We start from the raw sequence: 25,370 nt of genomic DNA, 5'->3' as shown, positions 1-25,370 counted from the left end.
TACTGACGGTCCACTTACTAGTGTTTTCAGAACCTTCAACCCCATTTCACCATCTTCACCATCTATCAGCAAAGGGAGCTGGCTCAGGTGTCATCACATGACCAATTAGCCTTTCACATATAAAAATTTCCCATGACATTAGTAATAAGAACTAGGTTTCTTCAAGTTTGATCATCATTCTTGAAGGTGATGTGTTGGAAGCAGGAAAAATGGGCAAGCATAACAAGATGGAAGAAGGTGGCCTGGTCTGATGAATCACATTTTCTTTTACATCACATGGATGGCTGGGTGCATATGCATGATTTACCTGGGGAAGAGATGGCACCAGGATGCACTATGGGAAGAAGGCAAGCCAGCGGAGGCAGTGTGATGCTCTGAGCAATGTTCTGCTGGGAAACTTGGGTCCTGGCATTCATGTGGACCAGTGGAGGCTGGTCCATAGAGGCAGAGGAGGTTGCTCCTCCTCTATTTTTTAAGAGGCAAGAGGGAGATCAAAATATAAAAAAGAATATTTGGTTGAAATAAACCATTACAAAATGTCAGTATTATTTATAAAATATTTTTTCTCTCTTCTTTGGAAAAAATCCATTATTGAAATTCTGGTTAAAATGCTTAAACAAGGACACCTGCAGGGCAGGAGGAGTAAGGGCAGTCTGTGTGAAGTGGTGGTGGAAGGGCAGTGGAGGAGAGTGGGAAGGAGTGGGGGACAGAGGAGGACGGGTGCCTGCTGTCCTCCTCAGGGCGGGATCTCATTGATTTAATGTATTTTTTTCATGCTGATCTATGATTGGCCATGACACGTAAAATTATGGTCCAAGAGAGGACGTCCTCCCTAACCAATCAACAACCAGAATGCAATATTGACATCGTGTTGGTCCAATGATAGTTTCCAGATTTCATCTTCAATTCTCTCCACTGTAAGGCAGAGTAGCAGCAGCAGATAACAAGCAGTAGATAGCTGCTTGCGTTAGCCAACGCAACAGTTGTTTGTTATAGCAGCCTGAAGGAATCATTGTACATCCATTGAAGGAATGTTAAGGACTGATGTTAAGCTAACAGGAGAAATTATCTGGACTGTGCAGTGCAGTAGCGGCAGGATGCTGCTGGGGAGGCTGGAGAGAGAAGCAACTGGAGAAACAACCAGGAGAGTTAGCTTGTTTGTCATTGTTGCTAATGATATCAGACTGGTTAAGCAATAGCCACAAAGTTCTGTTAACTAACAAACAAGATGACGAACAGCCACAAATGGACATTATGACATGAATACTTCACCTCCATGAAAGGAAGAGGTCAGATAAACGTGAGTCAGATACAGCTTCTCTCTCTCTGTCTCTTTGGTCGCTAATTTCATCTCTGATGGTTAAATGTCTCTGTGTGGCTGTTGTGTGAATTTATGTCCTTAACAAAGATGCAGCAGAGATGATATAATGTGCTGTGGTTAGTTTGCTTGTTGAAGTTACATTGAGCTGTCTGGACTCATTCACTCATTTGGAATTGATCCAGTTTTTAGTTGAGTGGTTGTTCAGTCACCTGTTGATGTTGTGTGATTAGTGAATGAGTGTGCAGGAGGTCTGGCTGCTTGCTTGTGACAATTTCTCCAGTTGGTTTTTAAGCTGAGTCATATATTGAGTAATAAGCTTAAAGTAACTAGAATAACAAGTGTTAACATGTCATCTTTGTAGACTATATTTTGTATGTGGTGCATAGAGATAAGAGTGTATAAGCCATGTATTTGATACATACATTAATACTTTTTGTGAACCTACACTTTTAGATCTGTGAATGTTTTTAGTGTTCAGTCTTTCTAGTATTCAGCACCGATCTGTTCCTGTATCAGATTACAAGCTTTGTGGTACTTTATATATTTCTGTACACTAAGAAACACAGGAAACACATGTAAATCATTTGATGTGTTGTCTGTTTTTGATGAGAACATAAATCTTTTGTCACAATAGAACAATACTATGAATTTGAATTTCACTTTGTTGGTAAAATGACACATCTGAACCACTCCACTGCTAAAATGAGCACTTCTTTGTTTAGAAACAATATGTATGTGCTAAATGTCTTTAAAGAAGCAGCCTTTTCACCACTCAGGGGTTTTTGTTTTTGAAATTGTTTTAAAAACCACCCCTCCGATTTCATCAGGTGGGGGACAATGATATAGTATGATGCGGTTTGTTGTAAGATTCCATGTTGGTTTTCCTCCTCAATTTTTTGAGTCACCAGCCGCCACTGATGTGGACATTACTTTAACATGTACCACCTACCTAAACATTGTTGCAGACCAAGTACACCCCTTGATGGCAACAGTATTCCCTGATGGCAGTTGCCTCTGCAGCCTGCCACACCACGAAAATCGTTCAGGAATGGTCCAATTGAGCATCTGTGTGTTGTGCTGGAAAAACAAGTCCAATCCATGGAGGCCCCACCTCACACCTTACAGGACTTAAAGGATCTGCAGCTATATATGTATATATATCAATCAGTGAGAAACTTGTGTTGTTGCAACAAGAAGCCAAACCTTTTGTTTGGACTTTTGCAAAACTTATGTGTAAGACGTTAACATGCAAAAATCCCACATCAAATGTGTCTCCACAACCTCTCTTTGTATTGTGTATTTGTCAATTTTCTCAAGTTTCGAATTTTAACTCGTAGTCCTAGTAGACGTCACTTTTTTGAAATGCCAGATTTTGTGTGAGTGTGTCTTTGCATACATGTGATTTTCTGTCTTTCAGCTACTTTACCTGGATTCAAAGCCCTCTGTCAGCAGTTCTTTTCCTGCTTTTACCTGCTTGGGTAAGATATTGAAGTCCTGCCAGCTTAGGTAGTGTTATGTTGAACTTGACCTTTGACCTCTGGTCAAGGAGACAAAGAAAAGAGGATTTAAGAGGAGTTAAAGCCTGCATTGCAGAATTTTAGAGAAAGAAACTAAAAATATATAGATGGGTGACAAATTAAAGGTAAAGCCAGCATAAAGTGTCTTAGTAAGGTGTTGGGCCACCACGTGCCACCAGAGCAACTTCAGTGCACCTTGGCATTGATTGTCCAAGTCTCTGAACTCTACTTGAGGGATGAACACCATTCTTCCAAAAGATATTCCCTCATTCAGTGTTTTGATGATGTTGATGTAGAGCGCTGTCTAACACGTCGGTCCAAAATCTCCCATAAGTGTTCAGTTGTCCAAAACTGGGTCTGCTCAGTATCTTTATACATGCCACAGAGCATGATGGAATGTAAATTGCTTAATTGTACCATGCAGTGCACCTATGTGGAAACATCTAATTTGTCACCCGTCTGTAACTGTACAACAGGTGTTTGACAAACCAGGACATTAGGGCACCTTCTTGTACATATTTCTGAAGGGTATAATGTATTGTTCTTAACCCTAAGACAGAAAGAAAATGTCCAAATTCTTCAGATAACTTAAAAAAAGTAAATCTGGATTTTTTTTCTCCCTGATGACATCAGAAACTTTTCCAGTTATTCATTTCTTGATTATTTCATTTTTCTTTTTAGTTGGTTTATGGTTTTCTCATGGTGTGATGAAAGCTTAAGTACATTATCTGAAAAGAGATTGTGCTTTAAATGATGTTCACTGTGGTGGTCTTTCTTAGACAGGTGCTGAAATGTGTTCTAAAAACATACATATATACATACACATATTTAAATCAGTAACTAGTGATACCTTCTGCCAAATGACAGCTAACATTTATGAAAACATGGAAACTATGTTGAAGACCATTTGAACTGTATTTAAAGGCAACAAAACATTTGTTTTCTGGTTAGAGGCTGAAAAGCAACCTTACTAATTTTGTTTTTGTTGCTACGGCAACTATTCTGCAGTGTGTCCATGGATGTTAAGGACGTTTTTATGGTTGTGGTCCTGTTGAGCTATTTTTTTTGGCAGACACTTACATTTATTTTGGCTTGTGATAAATTAACAAAAAATGGGATCATGTTCAGTGAACCATTGCTGTTTTGTTTCATATTTCATTCCATTTATTTTATTTGTCCTGTCAATGAGTACGTAACATCATTCTGTCACATTCAGTGCCTGTTATCTATCAGCATCACGGTCAATAAAAGGTTCTGTGGTAATAAACACACCACTAACTGTGGCATTCTTGCTACTTCTTCACAACAAAGCAAAAGGGCATCATTTGCATACCTGATAAATGAGCTGTTTCTCATTTTTACAGGTGTTCGTACTGAATGAAGAGCAGTTAGAAAATGCATCATAATCCTGTTGTATCACATCACGGGGCTGTCAGGACAGAGTGTATCCTGTTAGACTGGAAGCTCCAGGAGGTTATTGACTGTCAGCATCTCTTCACTATTAACTCCGATATCCAACAGCTTCTTAACCACAGTATAAAGCTGTTTGGTATTGTAAACTTGTCAGTAAGGTGCTATAAATGGAAATTTATGCATTAGGCGTTAATGCCGCCATACCACGCTGTGCCCTGTGGGTACTCCTGTTAGTTTACTTAGATTTTTTTTAAATCATTGTTAAAATAATCAATAAACCTGTGAGGAAAACATTTCATGTAGGTCCAACGGGCAGCAGATCAGGAGACATCAAATTGATCCCATCTTGTTTCTTTGTGTATGGGTAGCATTGTGTAGCTGATGACTTCCACACCTTTCTGTGCGCTTGGGATGGTCTTGATATCTAGTCATTGCTGCAGTATCCCTCCAAAAACTGCCCTTAGCTGTTCACTGCACTGGCTCAGCTGTGACCAGACTGTGCTTTAATTCCCACTGAGGCGACATGACTGGCTTGCAACCATAATGCCACTGCTGTTGACCTTCAAAACTAGGTGCAGATTGAATGACTTGAACAGTAGTTTTCTGACAGTTTATCCACTGAATTAACGCTGAAAATACTTTCTCTTCATCAAATTAGTTATCATGGATGCCTCAAAGGCCTACACGAATAACAAATAAAACCACAGGAAGAATTTCAAATTCTGCTTTTGGAAATGAGTCATTTGTACATCAATGCTGCATTAGATACCTAATATGACCATCTGTTGCTGCCCCTGCCGTCAGTATGTTGCCATCTTGTGGACAATTTAAAATCTGTCTGTCTTCATTTGCACTATTACACCAATTAGAAAATTCTTGTGATGGCACGTACAGATTTGGACCAGATCTAAATGAATTGCAGTGTCAGTCTTCATTGCTGTAGCAATCCACCATCCAGGAGACTGATGTAATTATTGTCCTTGAAGATATGAAAGGTTGCAGCTAAAATGATTGTTTTAATAATACTTGCAGCACATCCTGCAGTAATTATGATTGTGCATATGAGCTTTTTGATGTGTTTTGTTTTACCAGACGTTTTTCAATGATGCAGATCCAGACTAATGTATTATGACTTTGAGATTGGAACTGCATAATTGTCTGAAAGGCTGTGAAGCTGTGTTCAGTGGTGTTTACAGGAATCATGTCACACTACATCACTATATTTCCATTATTCAGTTATATTTTCTGTCACCTGTAGTTACTAGCTGCTTTAGATACATAAAAAAAACCAATAAATAAATCACAGAAATGGTACAATTTTGAAGTCTAAGCCATCATTGAGTATTCACTGCCACTGAAATATGAAAACATAATTAGAATTTGTACTTCTACTTTAAATTGATTAGTACTAGTAATATACTGACATCAGCCCACATTCCAACATCTGTGGCATCTACCTATTTAGTATTTCGGGTGTTGACACCTGAGTTTTCATGTTAGGTCACTGCGCAGCATGGAAATACATCAGGAACTGCAGTCACTTATTATCACCACTAGTGGGAAGCCTAAAGCAGGCAATGAGACAACAGCAAGCCTGCACAGTCTGTGATGTTAGGCTACAACTGATATAACATCTTCCTGGGTTTCAACAAGAGGTTTGATTATTGTTGTTTTTGCTTGTTCATTTCTCAATATGATTCTGAATATAATCTGCTGAGATTCAAATACTAAAACAAGTGAGGCTACATACTTTTTTTTTTTTTTTTTTTTTTACAGTCGTACAGTTTTTCATCCAAAAACATGTCTCATAGTGATCAAAGCAGCCATCATGTGACCACAGACTGTAGACGACCCTTTGGTCTCCCTCTAACGATGGCTCAGGCAAAATATTGTCAAGGTCAGGGTCATTTTTGACAATAACTTGCCAAACTCTCATAAGAAAGCTGTGAATTTCAATGCAGAATACATCCATAAGCTTTACTGTAGTTATACATTAACTGCATAAATATAGAAATGTAACATGGCAGAAGATCAAGTGAGAGAGTTTTAATCAGAGCAAACTTAAGTGTTCACTTTGAGGGCTGGAAGATTAACCTTCTTGGACTCCTGGTAGTTTTGGTCCAGACACCATCATGTGGTGTTTATGATTTCTGAGCAACTAGCTCAAGATGGGGCCAGAATCTCTCATCCCAGGGCTGACAGCCCTCTGCCCCTGTGGAATATAACTAGAATTCATAAGAAGACTGAGGGCCCTTTCTCAAGTGCTCCACACCAATACACAGAAGAGGGATTGATTATGTCCAATAAACCAAGAAACTGATTGGCACATCACGCCATGTATATCACTGCGGCTTACTCCAACCAAACAGTGTGTTTCTTATGAACTGTTACTGTTTTTTTGGTTTAACAACCCAAATCGCTTTAGGAATGGTACAAGTGGAAAAGTAATTAATGTTAAAAAATAACATCTTGCCACAGTTTGACCAAACTGCAGGGAATCTCCCAAACACTTACAACACAGTAAACCAAAATAGACCAGCAACCTCTGCTTAACCATTAGATGGCTAACACACTAACCCAGATTGCTGAAAACCACCCATTCACTTCTCTGAGCTGTAACCCAGATTGCATTTTTCACCCCATATTTCAATCACAAGCCATCAGATATACTGTTTGTACTGTTATGTACAAACCTGATAATCAGTCTGAATTTCTTTTCGGTGATTCAGAGATGTGGAACCAGCCTATATGTATATATATGTATGTATGTAACTGTGGAGATAAGAAATTCTATGTTGAGTTCAGATTGATGCATGTAAGCAGGACAAATGCAGCATAACAGTCTTTATTTCATCTATTTAAATCAACTTGTAGAGATTTTGTTTTTGCTTTGAGATTTTTCTTAAATCTTACAGGAGCTATCTAAAGCATCAGACATGATGAGTCTATGAATTTTTGATAAGAGCCAAGACAAATGGTTAGGCAACACCCTAGATACAGCAGATACCTAAACATTTAAAATTCACAAAGGTCTAAGGGAGTTGATATATAATAACTTTTTAGTTCTTGTTCAAATGACTAAACTAATAAATCATTTGATGCAGTGGCTGCTGACACCCTGTCAATCACGACAAAGAGACAAAGTCAAGAAAAGAAGGAAAAAATAGTAAAAAAAAAAATCCTCAAATGATTCATTGAAGCAGCAATAATCAATATTTTTATATTAACAATTGATCACGACTACTTGTATGTGAAAGAGCTCACTCATAGTGATGAACCCACAAACAATTATCACCTGACTCTGCAGTTACAGCATTGAGGAGCTTTATATTCTTTCAGCTCATAGTTTTGGTTTTCTGGTTAACGTTACTGATTTAATTCACTCTCACCGCTCTCATAATAGCATTTTTGACTCTGTTAAACTGACTGTACGCTACCTGCTCAGCAGCACCAAAGTTTGTGCCTAGCTGGTGAAAATAATGGTTTCAATAATAAAGGTTATTAAAGCTGGTCAAAAACTTATTGTATTAATGGACAAAATTTGCACTTTATAAAGTACAGTAAAATGAGACCCTCACAGATAAAATGTTGCTCCAAGTGTCGGCAGCTAATCGGCTGACAAATTGTTATATTGTTCCAGAGAAGGCTGAAATATGCAGGGGCTGACAAGATCTAGAGCTGGTCTGTTTCCTGTCTCCCACAAAGCACTGATCAATGCATCTCCCCATCTGGATCCATTACATCATCACATCACCCCAGTCCTGACACAGACATACAGTACAGAGCAGCAGAGAATTACGACCATAGTGAGATAGTGAGTAGGTGACATCACTTTCATAAATACTGTTTGTATTTTTGTGTGTTGTTGTGATACAGTTGATCCTTACAGATTTGGGCAATTGTTTGAAAAACAAAATGCTTAAGGAATCAATGGGAAGCGTCAAAAGAGATAAACAGAGAATCAACAGTGATAATACTAGACGCTTTCAACAAAAGATCAGCACTGTGCATTAGATGGCACCAGTTTCTAAAAAATGTTCAATGATATCCTGGTGTTAGAAAAAAAAGAACAAAATGAGAAATTTTGGCAAATGAATAGATGTTGAGTGAAAAGTGAATAGAACGGAGAATTAAAAGAAATGTCGGGTGATTAAGAGCAACAGCCTCTAAGAAACAGACTTATATTTCATGAAATGATGTCTGACTGAAGGCTTTGGTGAAAGGGAATGATAGAAAGAAAGAGAGAAAGAGAGAAAGAGATCCAGACAAAAGGAAAAACATTTGCAGCCTGCCCTGCCCCCCCACATCAGTCTCTGGGGAACAAGGGATTATGGAAATGTATAAATGCAAGAGAGGGGGAGACTGACAGATAGAGAGAGAGAGAGAGAGAGAGAGAGAGAGAGAGAGGAGAGAGCAAATAAGAGAGGGAGGGAGACAGAGCAACGCTATTGGCTGACCGTTATAACATCAAGCGTGATAGAAATATTTCTCTCGCAGTCTAAGAAATAGAGGAAGCGACAGACAGAGACAGTAGACTCAGGAAATACATTCAGGTCTGTTTTCAACATATCTGGAAGAGATAAGAAAGAAAGGGGACTTTAGAAAGAAAGAGAAAAGACAAATGACGAAGGGTGAGACAATAGAAAGGTGGACTAATTAACTTATGACTCCTGAGGGATGTGGAAATTTTTGCTTGAGAACAAGAGTGATTTCAAAATAAGAATAAACGCGTCTCAACATGTAGATATTCTGCAGGTTTCTGGTTCGAATTTCCTCAATGCTTCTTTTTTTTCCCCCCAGAATTGAATCATTTACCCTGCACGTCAGCTTAAGACAAATCTAAATGTTTTTTGGTTGTTGTTGTTTTTTGAGAAATCTGAGGGATGCGTCTGAGAGAAAGATGCAGAGCAGAGAATTCTGACATGGTGCCGACCCAAATTGACAAAGACGAGGAAAGAGTGGACTGTTCAGTGGCAGACACGTCTCCAACCAGACACAGGTATTCTCTACTCGATATTAAGATCAGTCAAGATATTGATCCATGCTAACTGAAAACTGTCATCAATATTGTACTATCTCCTCTCTCTGTAAGTCCTCTTCTACTTGGATGTGTGGCATTGGCATTGTAATGTTAAATAGTGATTTGATTTGCAAGCTTATTCCAATATTTGCTGCCTCTCTGATTTATACTTGTCTTATTTTATTGCAAAATTAACAGTGACATCCAGTAATTTGCATTGTCAGAATATAACTGTCTCATGTGCAGAGCAATACCTTTCCAATGATCAGATTTATGTGGCTCTAGTAATAAAATAAAGTAATATACCAAGAGACTGCCTGTGTAAACAATAACTCACAGCTAATCTGCCAACTGTGGTTGTTTACAGATGGGTTAAATATGATTTTGAAATATGCGTCATGAATGGTGTTCTTGATTTAGAGCAACAGATGAAGTGAAAGCCATACGACAAACTCCTGAACTATCAAAAAGCCATAACCACTTTTGACAATAATCCTCACTGTTTTTAAAAAACAGGCAGTTTTAAGCTGTGCTTAGTATCGACAGGAATCCTGTGCTTCTGCTGTCAGCGTGTCAGTCAGACACTTTGTGGTTTGCGCTGCTGTGAGGAGAAAAAAATAATGTGTAGGCTCCGTCTAAACTACAGGAAGGAGGAGGAGACAGACATTTTGCCTATCAGAGACTGAAAAGAGGAGCATCAGGCCAACTGTGGCTGTGAACAGATATACAGTATAAGTGCTTCCTAAATCAGAGCGAAGGAGGGGTCGTCGGGTCGTCTTGCTGTCAGGCGTACAAAAAGAGACAAAGACGAGCATGAGTGGAAGCACAGCTCAAGCTGATTATTATTGATTGTTACTACTGAGTGCTTTGCCTACCTGGACGATACAGACTCAGCTGTCATCGAGGGGAGGGGGGGGTGGGGGACCTGAGAGAAAAAAGACGATAACCTCCAAGAAGGAGGGAGAAGGAGCAATAGCCAGAGAGAGGTAGAGAGCAGGGGAAAGTTCCCTTTCTCTCTCTCGACCCATATCGTCGTCAGGCTGGCTGGCACAGCCATGGCGTTCACCTTTGCGGCCTTCTGCTACATGCTCACCTTGGTGCTGTGCGCCGCTCTCATCTTCTTCGTCATATGGCAGGTGAGTCGCACTGTGCACACTGGAGCCATGGCACACACTGAAACTAAAATGGGCACACGTAGGGCCTGCAAACGTCCCACACGGGCAGACAAACACGTCCACCTACACAACACTGACAGGAACACAGCACACACACCTGGTTCAGGTCCTCTAGAGGCGTTCACACATGTAAATGTGTCAGTTGAATCTCACTGTATATCTTAGCTAAAGAACATATATGTGACTGTCTGACACTTCAAATTTCCTCTTAAAAGCCAGCCACTTTTTATTTATCACTTTCATTTCAAACACCTAACTGTGAAGACGTAATGAGTGTTGGAGGAGATGCATAAACCTGAACACACAGGGTGTTGAGTCTAAATTTATGTGTTTTTTCATTTATTTCCACACAGTGACTTTAAGTGACCAGGTGGTTTATCGCTGGTATAATTAACTGAAGCTCTTCTGACCACACATTCAACAAAAAGGCAGCTGGCTCCATCCCTCCACATGAAAGAGTACTGACAATAAACAGTTCCTCAACCAAAGTGTTCAGGCCTCAGCAAACTGCATGTACTGTAATGAGTACAGGGAGGCGGCAAAACACAATGATCATAAATCTCACCGCCAGACTGTTGTGAATCTGTCTGCCTGCGGCATTTTGGGTGGAATTTGCACAGATATCGCTGGAGACCGGTGCACTCGGTTTGCTGGTTACACAAGTGGAGACTCAACAAACACCAAAGCTTTTATCTCTCACCTTTAACATTCGATACATGGAGGCAGGAATAATGTGGAATACACAACACATCATTATGAATATAAGACTTGAAATGACTAACGTACCAATTGACTAAGTGGGTGAGACTGCATATGAGTCAGTTAGCGTGTCTGTGTGTGAAAGAGACGGGGAGAAGCAGGTGTCTGGCTCAGCACTCCGTCACCGTGTGATTGAAATGCTTATTAAACTATGATTTTGCTCACCCCTTCCCCCAGTCTGCCTACCCACGGGCAGAGCACCCCAATTCTATGTGGCTCTCCACCAATCAGATCGTTTGTTCACTGCTTTAGTAACCATGGAGCCCACTGAGGGGCTCACCATGTCGCCATGGAAACTGCATCTGTTTACAACAGAGATGAAGTGTGAAAGAAGACGAGGAGAGCCGTGTAGACTCGTGTGGGGAAATTACCACCAGGGCTGTTTCTATTTCCAACACATTCTGTTTTCATGTTATCATCACATACTGATGCTCACTTATCTGCAAATAACGTCTGCTTTTTATTGATTTTCAACGAGCCTCCAAAGTGAGGCTTTGCTATTTAAAAGCTGATGATAAGCACAGCAGGTGGCCTTTACACCACAAATTATTAGTATCTATAGAGCTATCAATCAGTGAGCTGTTGAGAGAAAATTATCACTCACACTTGCCTCACAGGGAACAGTTAGAGTGCTATCAGTATGCTTTATCTGAACAATGACATTGTTTTCTTAATTGAATCTATTTTTTGATGTTTTTCTTAAAAAAAAGTCCAAAGAAACTGAATTATGAGATTTTACAAGAACAGAATAATGGATTGCACCCCCAGTATATCCTCTCAAACACAAACTCAACCAAGCATCGATTTATTAAACGTGCATGTTCCCCCAGACATAAATTTGGATGTGCACTTATTTATACTGCCTGAAAAAGTTCTGATTGTCCAAAAATGTGTTCATTGACAGCCTTTTGTGTCTCTGTTTCAGTTTCTAATGTAAACTTTATGATCAGGCTTAATAATTTTAGAGAGGATGAGATTTGATGGAGGAGGATACATTTTAGCTTCTTAAATAGTGAGAAACCACATGATGTCACATGGCATGAACACAACAGGAACTCACATACAGTATATAGGGATGTTGTAAGTAATTATACATGTACACTTTCACCATTTATAGTAATCACCATGTGCATTCAGGCAAAGTGAACAATGTGGCTGCAGCTGTACAGGATGTAGCAAGTGTCCAGTAAACTGTTTTGAGTTGCCACCCCATTGAGGTAATGAGCAGAATTAGATGCATGAAATAAATTACAGCATGAGTATTGTACAACAGGCTGAGACTTGTGACAAGATGTATATATTTACATATATGTACACACACATACATAAATACACAATTTATATACATTACATATACAGTATGTGCATTCATTGGTATTCTCAAGCTACCTAAATAAAAACAAACTCACATGTCTGTTATTTTTCAGATCATTGCATTTGATGAGCTTCGCACAGACTTCAAAAACCCCATTGATCAGAGCAATCCCACCAGAGCGGTAAGAACGCTGCTGTTTCATTTCTTTCAAGAATGATCAAACCCTCACATGAACACAGAGAAATCCCTTCTTTTCAGCTTCAAAAAGAACATTCAATGATCTACCCACAAAAACAAGACTGAGGACAAATTAAGGGTTTCACTCCAAAATATGTTACATGTGACCCTAAATTTATCAGTCAGTATAACACAATGTCAAAATTGTTTATAAAGTTCTCATCTTCTTAAAATTAAAATGAATCACAGTATCATTTAATGCATGTAATCATCAAAAAGGCAAGCATCATTTTATGTAAATGATTTTGCAATGTAACCTTTTAAATATTTTATTCAACCATATTTAGTCAATCCATTAAATTCCCAACATCAAATATTTGTATTTCTTTGAAAACAATTCCTACTAATCTACGCGTCCAGGTGATTGCAGCTGTAACGCCCAGGCAGCATTTGCTTTGAACACTCATTTGTATGCAGAATGAAGTAATCAGCCTTCTACAAAGACGTTGTTGGCTCATTCAATTAAAGAGATTGATGCAAATGGAGCTGCTGTTTATACAATGAGATACTGCACTGTCACCTCAATGAAAGAAGAAGAATAAACTTGTTCACTTACATCAACAGAAAAAGAGAAAACAGTAATTGAGTAATTAAGTGCACATTTTTTTCCTTTTTCCTTTCTCCTGCACTGTTGTGTACATATGTATATTTTCTATGAGTCTTTTGAAAATATAAAATAAATATATATAAATATAAAAATACACACATTGTCATGAGTTAAAGAGTGTGCTATTATTCATTTAGCAAGTTAACAGCAGCTGTGAGTGTCTTTTTCTCACAAGTTAGCTGATGTTCTAGAGATCATGTGGACCTGCATCTAAACTGCAAAGTGAGAGTGATGAGGAGTGGGAGAGGAAACTGTGAAAACAGTGTGGGAGTGTGTAGGCGCGCCAGTTACAGGGGGGCGGACACAATAACTGCAACACCTGTAAAATATAATTAATTTGAATACAGTAGCTCTGGGATAAACACTTCTGTGAATGCTCAACATTCAAGTGTTATCTCTTTCCTCTCAGACAAAGATGGAGAGTTGGTTTAACATTTCTCTGACAGATTTTGAACATTACAAGCTTCATAGCAGCAGTATTTGTATCAAGACTATTGGACTGCATTACACTGTGCAGCTGTTTTTTTAATCTATAAATGACAAGCTACACTATGTTCAGATGCTGCCATCAACTTAAATTCTGAACTGATGTCAAACACATCAGATGTGCTCAGAAATAACATGTTCTGCCTGGATGTGATGCTGCCAGTCTCAGACAAAATCAACAAACTGCACAAACAGAAAAAGACTTAACATGGCAACAGCCCCAGAAAATAAACAACAATTATTTCTGCTGTTAGCAGAGAGCAATGTGTATTCATTCAGCCGCCACTGTCTGCAAAAAAAGACTAAAGCAGTAAATATTTGTCAATGAGAGAGCAATTACAGAAGGATAAAATGGAAGAGAATAAACATGTGTTTCCAAATCAGGTTTAAGAGATTAATCACAGGTAAGTCTCAAAGGGAGACACACAGCCGCTGCATGAAACACTGTGATTGACTGGTTGACAAAAAGTGACTGAAATGTAGGAGTATTTTGTCTTGAAAGCTTTTTAAAAGGTGAATCACCACATAAAGAGAAATATCTCAAGTGGCAGCTGTAGCCCTCTCCCTCTGAAATAACAAATGATAAAAATCATGCTCTCGACGTTCATTTCACTTCAAGCCTGCTTTAATTTCAGTGGCTATAAGTAATCATAAGGCTGTCTGTCAGTGAAATCAACTACTTTATTCTTTCCTGCTACTTCATTTTTACAATGATTGCTTGATTAGGTCTCTTGTTTTTTTAATTGAACTACATACTAGACAACTGTTCCCTGCATTTTTTTCTTTTTTATCTGTTTTATACATTGTGAAATGTCTCTGCTGCCTTTATGTCTTCTCAATCACGTTTCCCTTGTTGGAATAGTTAAAAATTCAGAGTGAATTGGATGACCTGACACAAATTAGGGCACCTCGGGGTGGCTGAAGGCTATAAAATCCAAGCAGATTTACTGCAGGAAAACAATTTATATGTGCAATTACAAACCGTGTAATGTAGCTCGGCAGGCAGTTCAAGCACTGTGCCGTTTACATTTTAAAGCAGGATGCGGTGCACAAAACAAGCAAAAAGGAGAAAATGACATAGACCAAACCAACAGCTGCAAAAAAACAGTGAGATTGGAGAGAGCCAGCATCTGGTTTGGAGGCTGGGCGCTGTATATTCAGAGCAAAGTCCATGTTCAGGCTACCAGGGGCCTCAATACTGGAAGCTCTTGTCCCTCAGTATGTCATAAAATGAGTGTAAGGGTTCTTTATATACAGAGGAAACACATGCATATGAACAAATGAACAACCTGTCTATTAATTACCTGACTATTGGTACTGTTTACTTGCTCTCTTGCTCTTAGCCTGATGACAGAAACAAATTGATCTTTGTGAATGAACTGCAGCAAAACAGCAGCATTTGCCTTGCTAGTTAATCAATGGACACCCAAATAAAGCAGCAACATAAGAGGCCACTAGCTGCTGGATAGTGGATGCAAGAATAGATGGATGGCTTTCATTTCTAAAACTGATTACTGAGCCTTCTCTAATGGCTCACAGGAGACTCAAACAGTTAGGTATAGAAGACAAAGCCATACCAAACATGAGGGTTTTTTTTTACTTCAAATGTGTCTGCTGCTTTATACTAATGTACAGTCTCACTCAGGTTATGGTTAAATGTGTCCTGTTGGTATTTTAAACAACACACTGTGTGATAAAAAAAAAGAAAATCTGCTTCTGAAATCTGTTAGTCAGTCATTCATTGCTATTACTGTTAAGTCTATTCTTCTGGGCTAATACTGTATAATACTGGTTGAGGTGGAGGTGTGTAACATGTTAGATAGAAAGAATCAAATATGTTTTAAAAATGCATCATTTACAGTATCCATAACATGTATTTAAGCAGGAATATCTGTATCTGAAAGTATCAGTTTTGTGCATTTTTAAAATCTCCAAATATCACTGCCTAAAATCTAAAAGCATGTATTTCCTCTGCCTTCAGATTTATTTTTTACTTATAGGCATAGCAAGTAAAAAGGATTAGGAAATATGAATAAATGACAATCAGACTTTCTTTGTGTCCACTTCACAGAGGGAAAGGATTCTCAATATCGAAAGAATCTGCAACCTGCTTCGCAGAGTGAGTAATAGTTGTTTTTCACCTGCTGCTGGTGGATGACTAAAGCAGAGGGGCTTCAAACAACCATGACTATTTGTCTGTCTAACCATTGTGAGGACCATGACGCACACTGATTCATTTCACATGTAGCCCATCACCACAAACCTCCATCACTGCTCTGCAGGCACACAGCGATGGAGCACACTGACACTGTCAAGTAGGTTTTATACGTGTTTCTATTTCGCATTCAAAGGCTTTCAGCAAGAAAGCTCAGTGTCCCTGAAATCTGACATGCTGTGGAGGACATTTTGATTATGTGCAAAAACGCTCACTGTGGTTTTACCTGTTTATAGCTACTGATTTGCTGATGTTTGTTATTGATTTGTAATTTGATTTATTGATTAATTATTTTCCACAGTGGTGTACTGCAAGGAACTTAAGTGCCACTGATACATACCCTCTCTATCACCAAAGCATTGAAGAAGAAGTCAGATGATACGCATTTGTTCAATATCTTTGCTGTAGTGCGAAGATCATGTCACATTTAGCTGCTGCAGAAGGAAACAACATGTAGAGATGTGCGACTATGCTCACAAATGTGGAGCATGAAGAAAAATCTGTTTTTGAATCAATTTATTTAATAGAAAGGTGATCAATATAGCCTGACAATCAGACTTAACTATAATTTTATTTTCATTCATTCAGAGATCATGTTCATGCCAGTGCAGCCAAGAGGGTTATTTTGCTCTGACCAATCAGTGGTGACATATCTGTCCAATCAACAATATTGTCAGTCAACACAGAAGCTGTGGTAACACAGTTGCTTGGAGCAGTTGGTTGGTTGGCAGGTTGTCATGTTAAACAAAGAAATATGCCGGTTGCTATTTCTTTAAAGAGGACATATTGTAAAAAAGGAGATTTACATTTCTTTTTTGATTATAAAGCAGGTGTAGGTACTATAAAAATTCTGTGAAAGTATCAAAACACTCAGTCCACGTAGAAATGCACACAGCCCATATTCAGAAACTGTGTCTTTAAATGTTGTTTGGTCTTCTGTACGGCTGTGATGTCACAAATATACCCTCAGCATTTCCCCTACCACTGCCTTGGAGGGGTGGTCTGCCCCTCCACAGGACCCCCCGTCCCTCTTGGAAAAGACAAAATATGTTTATTTATGCTAATTTTCTAATTTATGTGCACTCTCAGTGTGAGAGTCTCTACTATGTTTTGTTGTCATTTATGGTCACACTTTCCTCTCCTCCGTTCTCTGTGTTTCACAATTACCTGTCGTCACTCAGAAAACAGTCAGCCAATCAGAAGAGAGGGGCATTGAGCAGACTGAGTGAGAGGGGCTGCATCATTGGCTTGTACAGCTGTAACTAGGTGCTTTTTGACCATAAGAACATGTGTTTGTAAATAGACCACAAAAATGAAAAGGGGCATAAATTGACCTCTTTAAAGTGACTCTGATCATAACTATTACATTAATAACGACTCACATAACTAAATTGTATGCGAAAGGAGAATTATCAGAGAATTATTGCTGGACTCTTAGTTCCCCTCAGTTATATGGAGCTTTATAGCAACTTTCCACTTATTGTGTCGGCCTGCAACTAGTATTTTGATTCACTCTCAGTGCTCTCATGGCATAGTTTTCAGCTGTAGTCGGCTGCTGATTTTGGCAAAAAAGTTCTGAAACCCACTGTACACTACCTGCCCAACACCAAACAGATGAAAGACAAAGTTAGCAACTAGCCGGTAAACATAGTGGAGCATTTAGCTGCTTAAGAGCCAGATATTTCCCGCAGGAGTTGGTGGAGACCAAAACAGAGCTAAAAGAGAGTGAATATTGGACTTCCGTTTGTCAGGGGGATACAAACATGACTCTGAATGAATGATATCGTTGTTCTCTATCTGCTGGATGTGTAAATATATAACTTTTTGCTAACAAGTTCAACATATCAATTTTAAAGATGATGTCAGTGTTGTGTTCACAGCTTGTTACCACTTCCCCCAAGTATCCAAAAAAACAGTTATTGTAGGTTTATTGCACTACAACAACACCTGGTACAATCACCAGTAATACTTTACTATAAATATACAAACATAATAATAAATAGTTTATAACACATTATAATGTAATTATGAGCAGATATAAGGACATTTATGTTTAATAATGTACAGTATTTTTAGCAGCTATCTCCTATAAAGACATATTTTATATTATTAAAGCAGATTTTTACTATATTGTCATTCATGATCTGTTTATTCACCAGCAATCAGTTATGAGTGCCCACAGGAGGAGTTATAGTTATAATTACAGTACTTACATCTGCAAACAAATACATTATAGTATGTTATAAACCATATATTAACTGTCTATTAGCCACTTATAAATGCTACACAGGGGGACTTACAGTTAAGTGTTACTGAATCACAAAAAATCTGAGGTGTGGGGAGCGATTCAGAAGTCTGGAGGCAAGCTTTGATCAATCAACAACCTTAACAAGCTACGTCAAACTACATCAACTTCTATGACCATCTCAGAACCAGTTGATATGAAACTATATTTGCACTTGTAACAGCAGTGAGCCATGAGCAACATTAACACCCTCTGTGTGGAAGTGTTTGTCTTGCCGTGTGATTTTGGTTTTGTAGGTTGTAGATATGTCACAAAATGCGACCCATGAGTGTTTCAGTGTTTTCCGAGGACTTATTGCAGTGTGATTACTTAATAGTTGCAGTTGCTGTGTCTTAATAATGTGCAGACCTACTGTATAACCTGATTCCTTGTGTCTGCTCTGGTTAGTTGGTGGTACCGGAGTACTCTATCCATGGGCTCTTCTGCCTGATGTTCATGTGTGCTGGAGAGTGGGTCACACTTGGCCTAAATATCCCGCTGCTCTTCTACCATCTGTGGAGGTACAGTGTGCAGGGTCCCATAACAGATGTCTGACAAGCCTCTGTTGGGTGTGTGAGCCAAACTTCTCTGCTTTTTCAGGTTTTTCCACCGGCCAGCCGACGGGTCAGAGGTTATGTACGATCCTGTCAGTGTAATGAACGCTGACATTCTCAACTATTGTCAGAAGGAGTCCTGGTGTAAGCTGGGCTTTTATCTGCTCTCTTTCTTCTATTATCTCTACAGGTGAGTATAAAGTCACAGTACTTTCAGTGTTGTATGAAAAAAAGAAGCACATTTACTGTTCTTTCTCTGTTTTTTCATCTGTTGCCACGGTCTATTTCCTGCTGAAGTATGGTCTATGCCTTGGTGAGCTTCTAACAGACAGGAGATCTGGAGAGGGGGAAAAAAGGAAATATATAAAAAGACACAGAGGAATAAATGGAGACATCAACTCTTCCTCTCTCCATGTATCCTTCCCATCACTGGCTTGGGTTTTCAACTGTCTAACTTTGGGACAAAACAAGAAGACCAATCTGAGTGATAATGTGAATGTAAAGGTGTTGCCTCCACTCAATTATATCGCTTTATCCCAGATACGGCTGTCGGACAGCTGGACAAAGTTTTGAAGGATTGAAATGAAACAGAAAGAGGACGCAGCTGGTGTTTGTGTTGCCTTTGACCCATTATATGATTTAACAATATTTCTGAAGGGCTGGAGTTATCCCATGCTGCTCTTACTGATCCAGTCGCTCATCTCACTGTGATTCTCCGAACACTTAGTGGCTGGAAAACAAAACAGTACGTCTGTATTCTATGACTTTGGAAATGTACTAAAAGTAGGATTGTTTTGGCATTGTATTTAAGATGATAGACCTCTAATATCAAACCACTTTTTTGATTGTGTTACAGGTACATAAAACTGTAAGAAGCAGGTTAAATTTTACAGGAGAACTTAAAAGCACTGTATGGCAGGGAAATAACAGACTGGTGTGTGCACAGACACTTTTAACTGGGATGGAGATGAAGCATAGACCAACACGTCATTTCCTCAACGCCAGTCTCTGCCAAAAGTCAAAGTCACACTGTAAGAAAAACAACAAGGAATTAATCATAAGTTTGACTTCAAGGGTCAATGCTTGTCATGTGTGAGCATTCAAAATTAGTATGTCCATAGCTGTAAGGACGCATTTTATGCTACATGCTAGGTTCATGCTTTCCAAAGAGCTTCATGCTCAGACATAAAATGCCAAAAGTTTACATCTGAAAAACATTGTGCCAAATCAAAAAGTCAATTAGGAGTGAAAAAAAGTGATGAGGTTAGAGAGTATCTGCAGTATCTTCATCTACATGCTAAGGTGCTGCCAGGCCGTGTCTTTAGTCTCACTTTTGATTTTGGCACAATGTTTTTTCTTGAAAAAAATAGAAAAAAAAAAACTTTGTTCTGTTGTAATTTTTAGTGTGCAGGGAGCGCCTTATTCCTATTTCCAGTGAAGTTTACTCTTACTCATCTGCATCTATACTATAGTCATTTTAGCACAGCAACATTTCTCTGATCCGAGGTAGAATATAGAAATCTTATGTACAAAAAGCAATTAAAAACAAGCAAACTAGCAATGTAATACGATTCATGAGACATATCGATGCAGTGTTATTCAGTGTATGTAATAACAGTGAGTGGGACACGAGTGGCAGATGAGACAATAGTGACTCTATGACAATGTTTCAGTTATTTCAGAAGTGTAAAGACAGTGAAGTCATCTCAATACGTCTTCAATCACACAGTATCAGATGGGACAGACACGAGACATTAATGTTGCTATGATGACCAAGACTTGTAAACAGCACAGCCTTTTGCTCATCTGGTGCTGCCTTTATGTGTTCATGAGTTTGATCTATTTGTAGATAAGTGATGGTTCAAATGTGTGATTTTAACATCAGGAGGAAAGCAGAAACTCTGGGGCCTGAAAACAAACTGTGATGTTTGTCACTGGCTCCACTTGTAGAAAATGGTGGTGATGATATGTCTGGTATATTTACTAAGTAAGTCCTGAATACTGCAGCCTACTGAAGTAGTTTATAATTATGTCAAATGAATTACAATGAAAATTCACAGCTTAATATGAGTTTACATGAAGATTCAACAGTACTGATATTGAACTGATACTGACATTCTCATTCTTAAATGGGAAAAATCACTTCTGGACACTTTCATATGGAGCACAGATTTAGTCTTTATTATTGTACTGTTTAAATCATTTTGCAATGCGTTTTGTGTAAGTTAGCATAATATGAAACTTACATTTAACATGGAAGCCCATACTATGGATATTGATTTGAATTAAATACCAATACCAGGATTAAAGAATAAGACTGGTCTAATTCTATAATTTTCTTATTGTCAACGGATCCCTTGAAAAGACTAAATCCAATAATATGTTGATCTGTTTCTCAATACTTTCCAACTTCCCTACCCTGTATGTGGTACTCGGCCACAAGCGTGTTTGCTATTACTGAAAGCATGAATCTTTAAAAACAGTTCATAGTTTCATTTTTACAAAAGGCTCAGTAGGTTCATAAAACAGTTGGGATGTAGTTTTAAGCAGATGTCTGTAAAAATATAGTAAACAAGAGTAAAGTAGTCTTGAGGACTACTTTCAGCAGTGGATTAATACACATTTACAATACACAATACGCTAGTGAGTATTTACAGCAGCAGCATGTGGTATGTGGGATTGACTCAAAATAAACTACACTGCTCATGTTCATCATAGTGAAGGAACATGTCATGTGCAACGATGTGGCTCACTGACATGTTTTCAATAGATTTTGAGCAACAATGGAGCTCTATCAGGCTTTTGCTACATAGACAATACTTGTTAGTAGGACACATTCACATTGGTTTTGGTCTTTTCATGGGATTTGTTGACAATAAGAAAAATATGGAATATGGCCAGACTTATCCTTTAAAAAAACTGTTTCATTGGCAATCCAAAACTGTTTAAAAAAGTGATGCATACATCACTTTAAAAAAGATGTTTTCAAAAGATAGAATTCTTGTTCTTTCATCTGTATTGACATGCTACACGTTTAAGGAATCTTCTTTTTTCTTATAAATTAAAATGTCACGTAATAGCATAATTGCAGAGCATCTTCAAGTTTAAAAAGCATTTTATTGTTAAATTGTAGCTGCTACAATAATCATTCTGTATCAATGTGCCGAACCACATCCGCATGTGACAAAACCCTTTTGATCACTGCTTAAATACAATCAATTATGAAAAGCTCGTGATAGAGCTTCAGTACACACTCATGAACACACACACACACATACACACACACACCTCTTGTGTCAATCACAATCTGTTTTATGTCAGCGGGAGCAACTCCAACTGCTTGTGTGATTTGAATTTCAAACATTTTACAACATTTACTCGACTAAAGCAACTTTAATAGTCTGTCAGTGTTCTTTAAGTGGGCGTTGATACCAAGACATACAGAACAGGAGACAGTACATGCTGTGCCAAATGAAAGTAGTCCCCATGAAAGTAATCACAGGACACTGAGACCTCAAAACTCTAGCAACAATATGAGTGTGATGAGTCTGGACAATCACTGCTAAAGCACAGGAACACGAGGAAAGGAGGAGACTTACAGCTCGGTTGAATGTCATTATGTAGTTGCTCTGAACAAAGCATTTTAGAAAATTGTATTTAAGTATATCTATTTGTATCTGTCTTTTATACATTTATCATCAATGTACGCTATAGTAAATTTGGTGGATTACTTTATATTTATTAGGTTACACTATGATGTACAGTTCATAAACAGCAGTTCACATGTATTCTAATAAAACAGTAATGCCAAAATGATTATCTCCCAGTTTCTTATTTCCTGTCTTTTGAAGGTCAGTATTTTGTCCATCTGTGTGTAGTTTTGCAGACCTGATGCTCATCCAGCAACAGAGATGCACTAGAGGAGGAAAATATGACTTTGAGGATGATGAGAGGAATTTATAAGCGAGGATACTAAGTGGTGCATTAGACGAATAGGAGACAAACCGCCACATTGAAAGCTGTTAAAAAAAAAAAAAAACAGCTGCATTTAGAAGTGGTTTCAGAGACATTCACACAACCTCTTAAAAGGCACGAAAATAACTGAATTCTATGAAAATGCCTCGCTGATGTTAAAAGAGCTTCTCCTAGAGAGGCAGCACGGCAAGGATGATAGCTTTTCATTAACGTCTGTACCTTCAGAATACTAATATATCAAATTATAGTGCGCTGGATGCCTATTAGATTGCATAACAAAACTAAGTTGAAAGAGCTCATCTCCACAGCAAGAGATCACTGATGGAAATATCACTGCCGCTGTATTACATTTAAAATTCTGTACCAAGTGTATGCCAGGAACATTTTTTCTCCCTGATTTCAACAGGAAAAAAAAAAAGAAAGACAGTAGAGGATAGTGAGTGTGTCTCTAAACTGGCTCAGGGACTGGTTTGTAGGGTCTGTAAGGTTTGCCAGGTTATCCCTTGTTTAAATAATGTTTCAGACAGATATCAGAGCAACAACGAGGCCTCAAGCTGGCGTTTTCCCTCTGTTTGAAAAGGACATATTATTCCCCGCTGTCACCATGGAAACAAAATTGTATTAGAGATTCCTGTTGACTCACTCTGAGGCTCTCACTCAAAACACAGAAAAATCCATTTCAAGTTGAATCCACAGTTTACATGCCTGGCAGTGCTGCTTTTTTTTTTGCACAATACATTATTTTTTTATTAATATTAAAGCCAGCACAAATATAACAGTTTCATGTATGCAGTCATGACAATCACAACCCTGGTGCCTCTATGCATGACACCTGCTTATCCCAGGATATGGACACACACACACACACCACACACACAAATGCTCGCTCAGTCGCAACACATACATCTGTTTCTCATTCTGTCTCATCCCACGGTTCACGCTGTTTCACACTCATCATCCCGGGCTCTTCCTTTTTCAGCACCCTCCACCGTGATAATTGTCTCAACTTCTTTCCCCTCTCTCCTACGTCTGTGCTCTCAGAGAGATGTTACCATGGAAACTGGCTACAACTGATGGGCTTGAAACGTCAAGATTGGCATACACAATTGGCAAGCACACACACACGCATAGGTGCATGCACACACATTCATGCACACGCGCACACACACACACACACACACACACGGACACACATTTTGCTAATTCATTATTATGCAAAGCACTCAAGGATGTTGCATAATTATTCTGGCTGTACAGACATGCATAGAGAAACCATAAGAGCATATATTAAAGCCATGAACTTGATAAATTAACATTTAATCAAAGTTTCAAGTTGAGTTTTATTGGCAGAATAGAGACTAGAGTGACAGAGAAGAAAAAGCACAACAAAAAGTTAAAATTGATTTAAATTCAAAAAAGGAAAAAGGAGAAAAGGGAAAAAGAAAATAGTTGTTGTTTGACCTGTTTGTTCTGCACATTCACATTCCTGCCAAACACTGGGTGAATTTGGTTTGATTATTCTATAAATAGACTTCCCACGTCACAAAAATAAATAAATAAATAAATAAAAATGAACCACGTTATTCACAAATCAACTCTTAAATCAATTTTGTTCGTTTTATAGACAGACCATTTTGTCATTCCCAGATTATGATGTTGTATTGTGCCTTGAAAAAGAATGAAAAAGGAGAATGAAAAAGGAGCAGGAAAGGGAGTTTTTTTCTTAACAGTAGCTGTTTGTGTCTAGGAATGTGTCAAACTTGTTCACACTTATGCTTTTATTTGGACTGCGGCTCATCTGTCCAGACAGAGACTTGAGCGTGACTAACTCTGACTGTCAGCTGCTGTCTCATTTCTAAAAATATCCATCGCTTTCATCTCTAATTAAATACTAAGTTCATTTTCAACTAACGGCCTTTTTAATAAAAATAATGACATTTTATTTATCAGTCATGTGCAAGTCTCAGTTTCCTATACAGTTGGTTTTGCTCAAATGAAAACCAAATCAGTGTTGTTATTCGTCTTGCTGCTGTTTTCCATGACTGCTGTGGTTGATATACGGTCAAATTCCTGAGGTACATTTAAGTTTCATTTATAGAAGGAGTATCATGCAGCTGTAATGGTCTTTTCAGCCAGAGAGGTCAACCCACAATGGATTTCAAAATGAATTTTTTAAGATCAAATCAAAGTATATTTTTTATGAATGAGACCCCGAGGCTTTTATATCTGGGGTTTCTGCTCTGCTCCTTTTGCTCAGAGTAATGATCATGATGGTGTCTAATTTTACTCCTGATGATAGGCTGCTGTAATATACACATCATAATGCTGGTGAGGCCACTGAACCATCTGTATAACTTTCTATGAATATGCATAGCAACAGAAACTTTTTTTTTTCTGATTTCTATAGCATCACAACCTGATTGTCAAACTGAGACACATTCAGCTGATTCTGAAAAGATTTTGTCACTTTATAGACAATAAAGATCAGTGTG

At 38.4% G+C, this 25,370-nt stretch overlaps 1 protein-coding gene across 1 annotated transcript; it reads left to right on the top strand.

Annotated features, from left to right (window-relative positions):
- The first annotated feature begins 10,154 nt into the window (after positions 1 to 10,154).
- Positions 10,155 to 21,581, top strand: cnih2 (cornichon family AMPA receptor auxiliary protein 2). Its single transcript, XM_044370775.1, has 6 exons — positions 10,155 to 10,407; positions 12,633 to 12,701; positions 15,922 to 15,969; positions 18,758 to 18,870; positions 18,950 to 19,093; positions 19,201 to 21,581. Exons 1-6 carry the CDS (start codon positions 10,327 to 10,329, stop codon positions 19,226 to 19,228), a joined length of 483 nt encoding a protein of 160 aa, XP_044226710.1. The 5' UTR covers positions 10,155 to 10,326; the 3' UTR covers positions 19,229 to 21,581.
- The last annotated feature ends 3,789 nt before the right edge of the window (positions 21,582 to 25,370 follow it).

This window comes from Thunnus albacares, chromosome 13 (assembly GCF_914725855.1).
Source record: "Thunnus albacares chromosome 13, fThuAlb1.1, whole genome shotgun sequence".
Taxonomy (NCBI): Eukaryota; Metazoa; Chordata; class Actinopteri; order Scombriformes; family Scombridae; genus Thunnus; species Thunnus albacares.
This window is presented reverse-complemented; position numbering and strand designations above follow the sequence as displayed.

Bases quoted from the DNA above. Each gene is read 5' to 3' on its own strand.
- cnih2 (XM_044370775.1), top strand. From the start codon at position 10,327: ATGGCGTTCACCTTTGCGGCCTTCTGCTACATGCTCACCTTGGTGCTG. The intron at 10,408-12,632 runs GTGAGTCGCACT...GTTATTTTTCAG, and splicing joins TCTTCTTCGTCATATGGCAG to ATCATTGCATTTGATGAGCT. The intron at 15,970-18,757 runs GTGAGTAATAGT...TGCTCTGGTTAG, and splicing joins TCTGCAACCTGCTTCGCAGA to TTGGTGGTACCGGAGTACTC.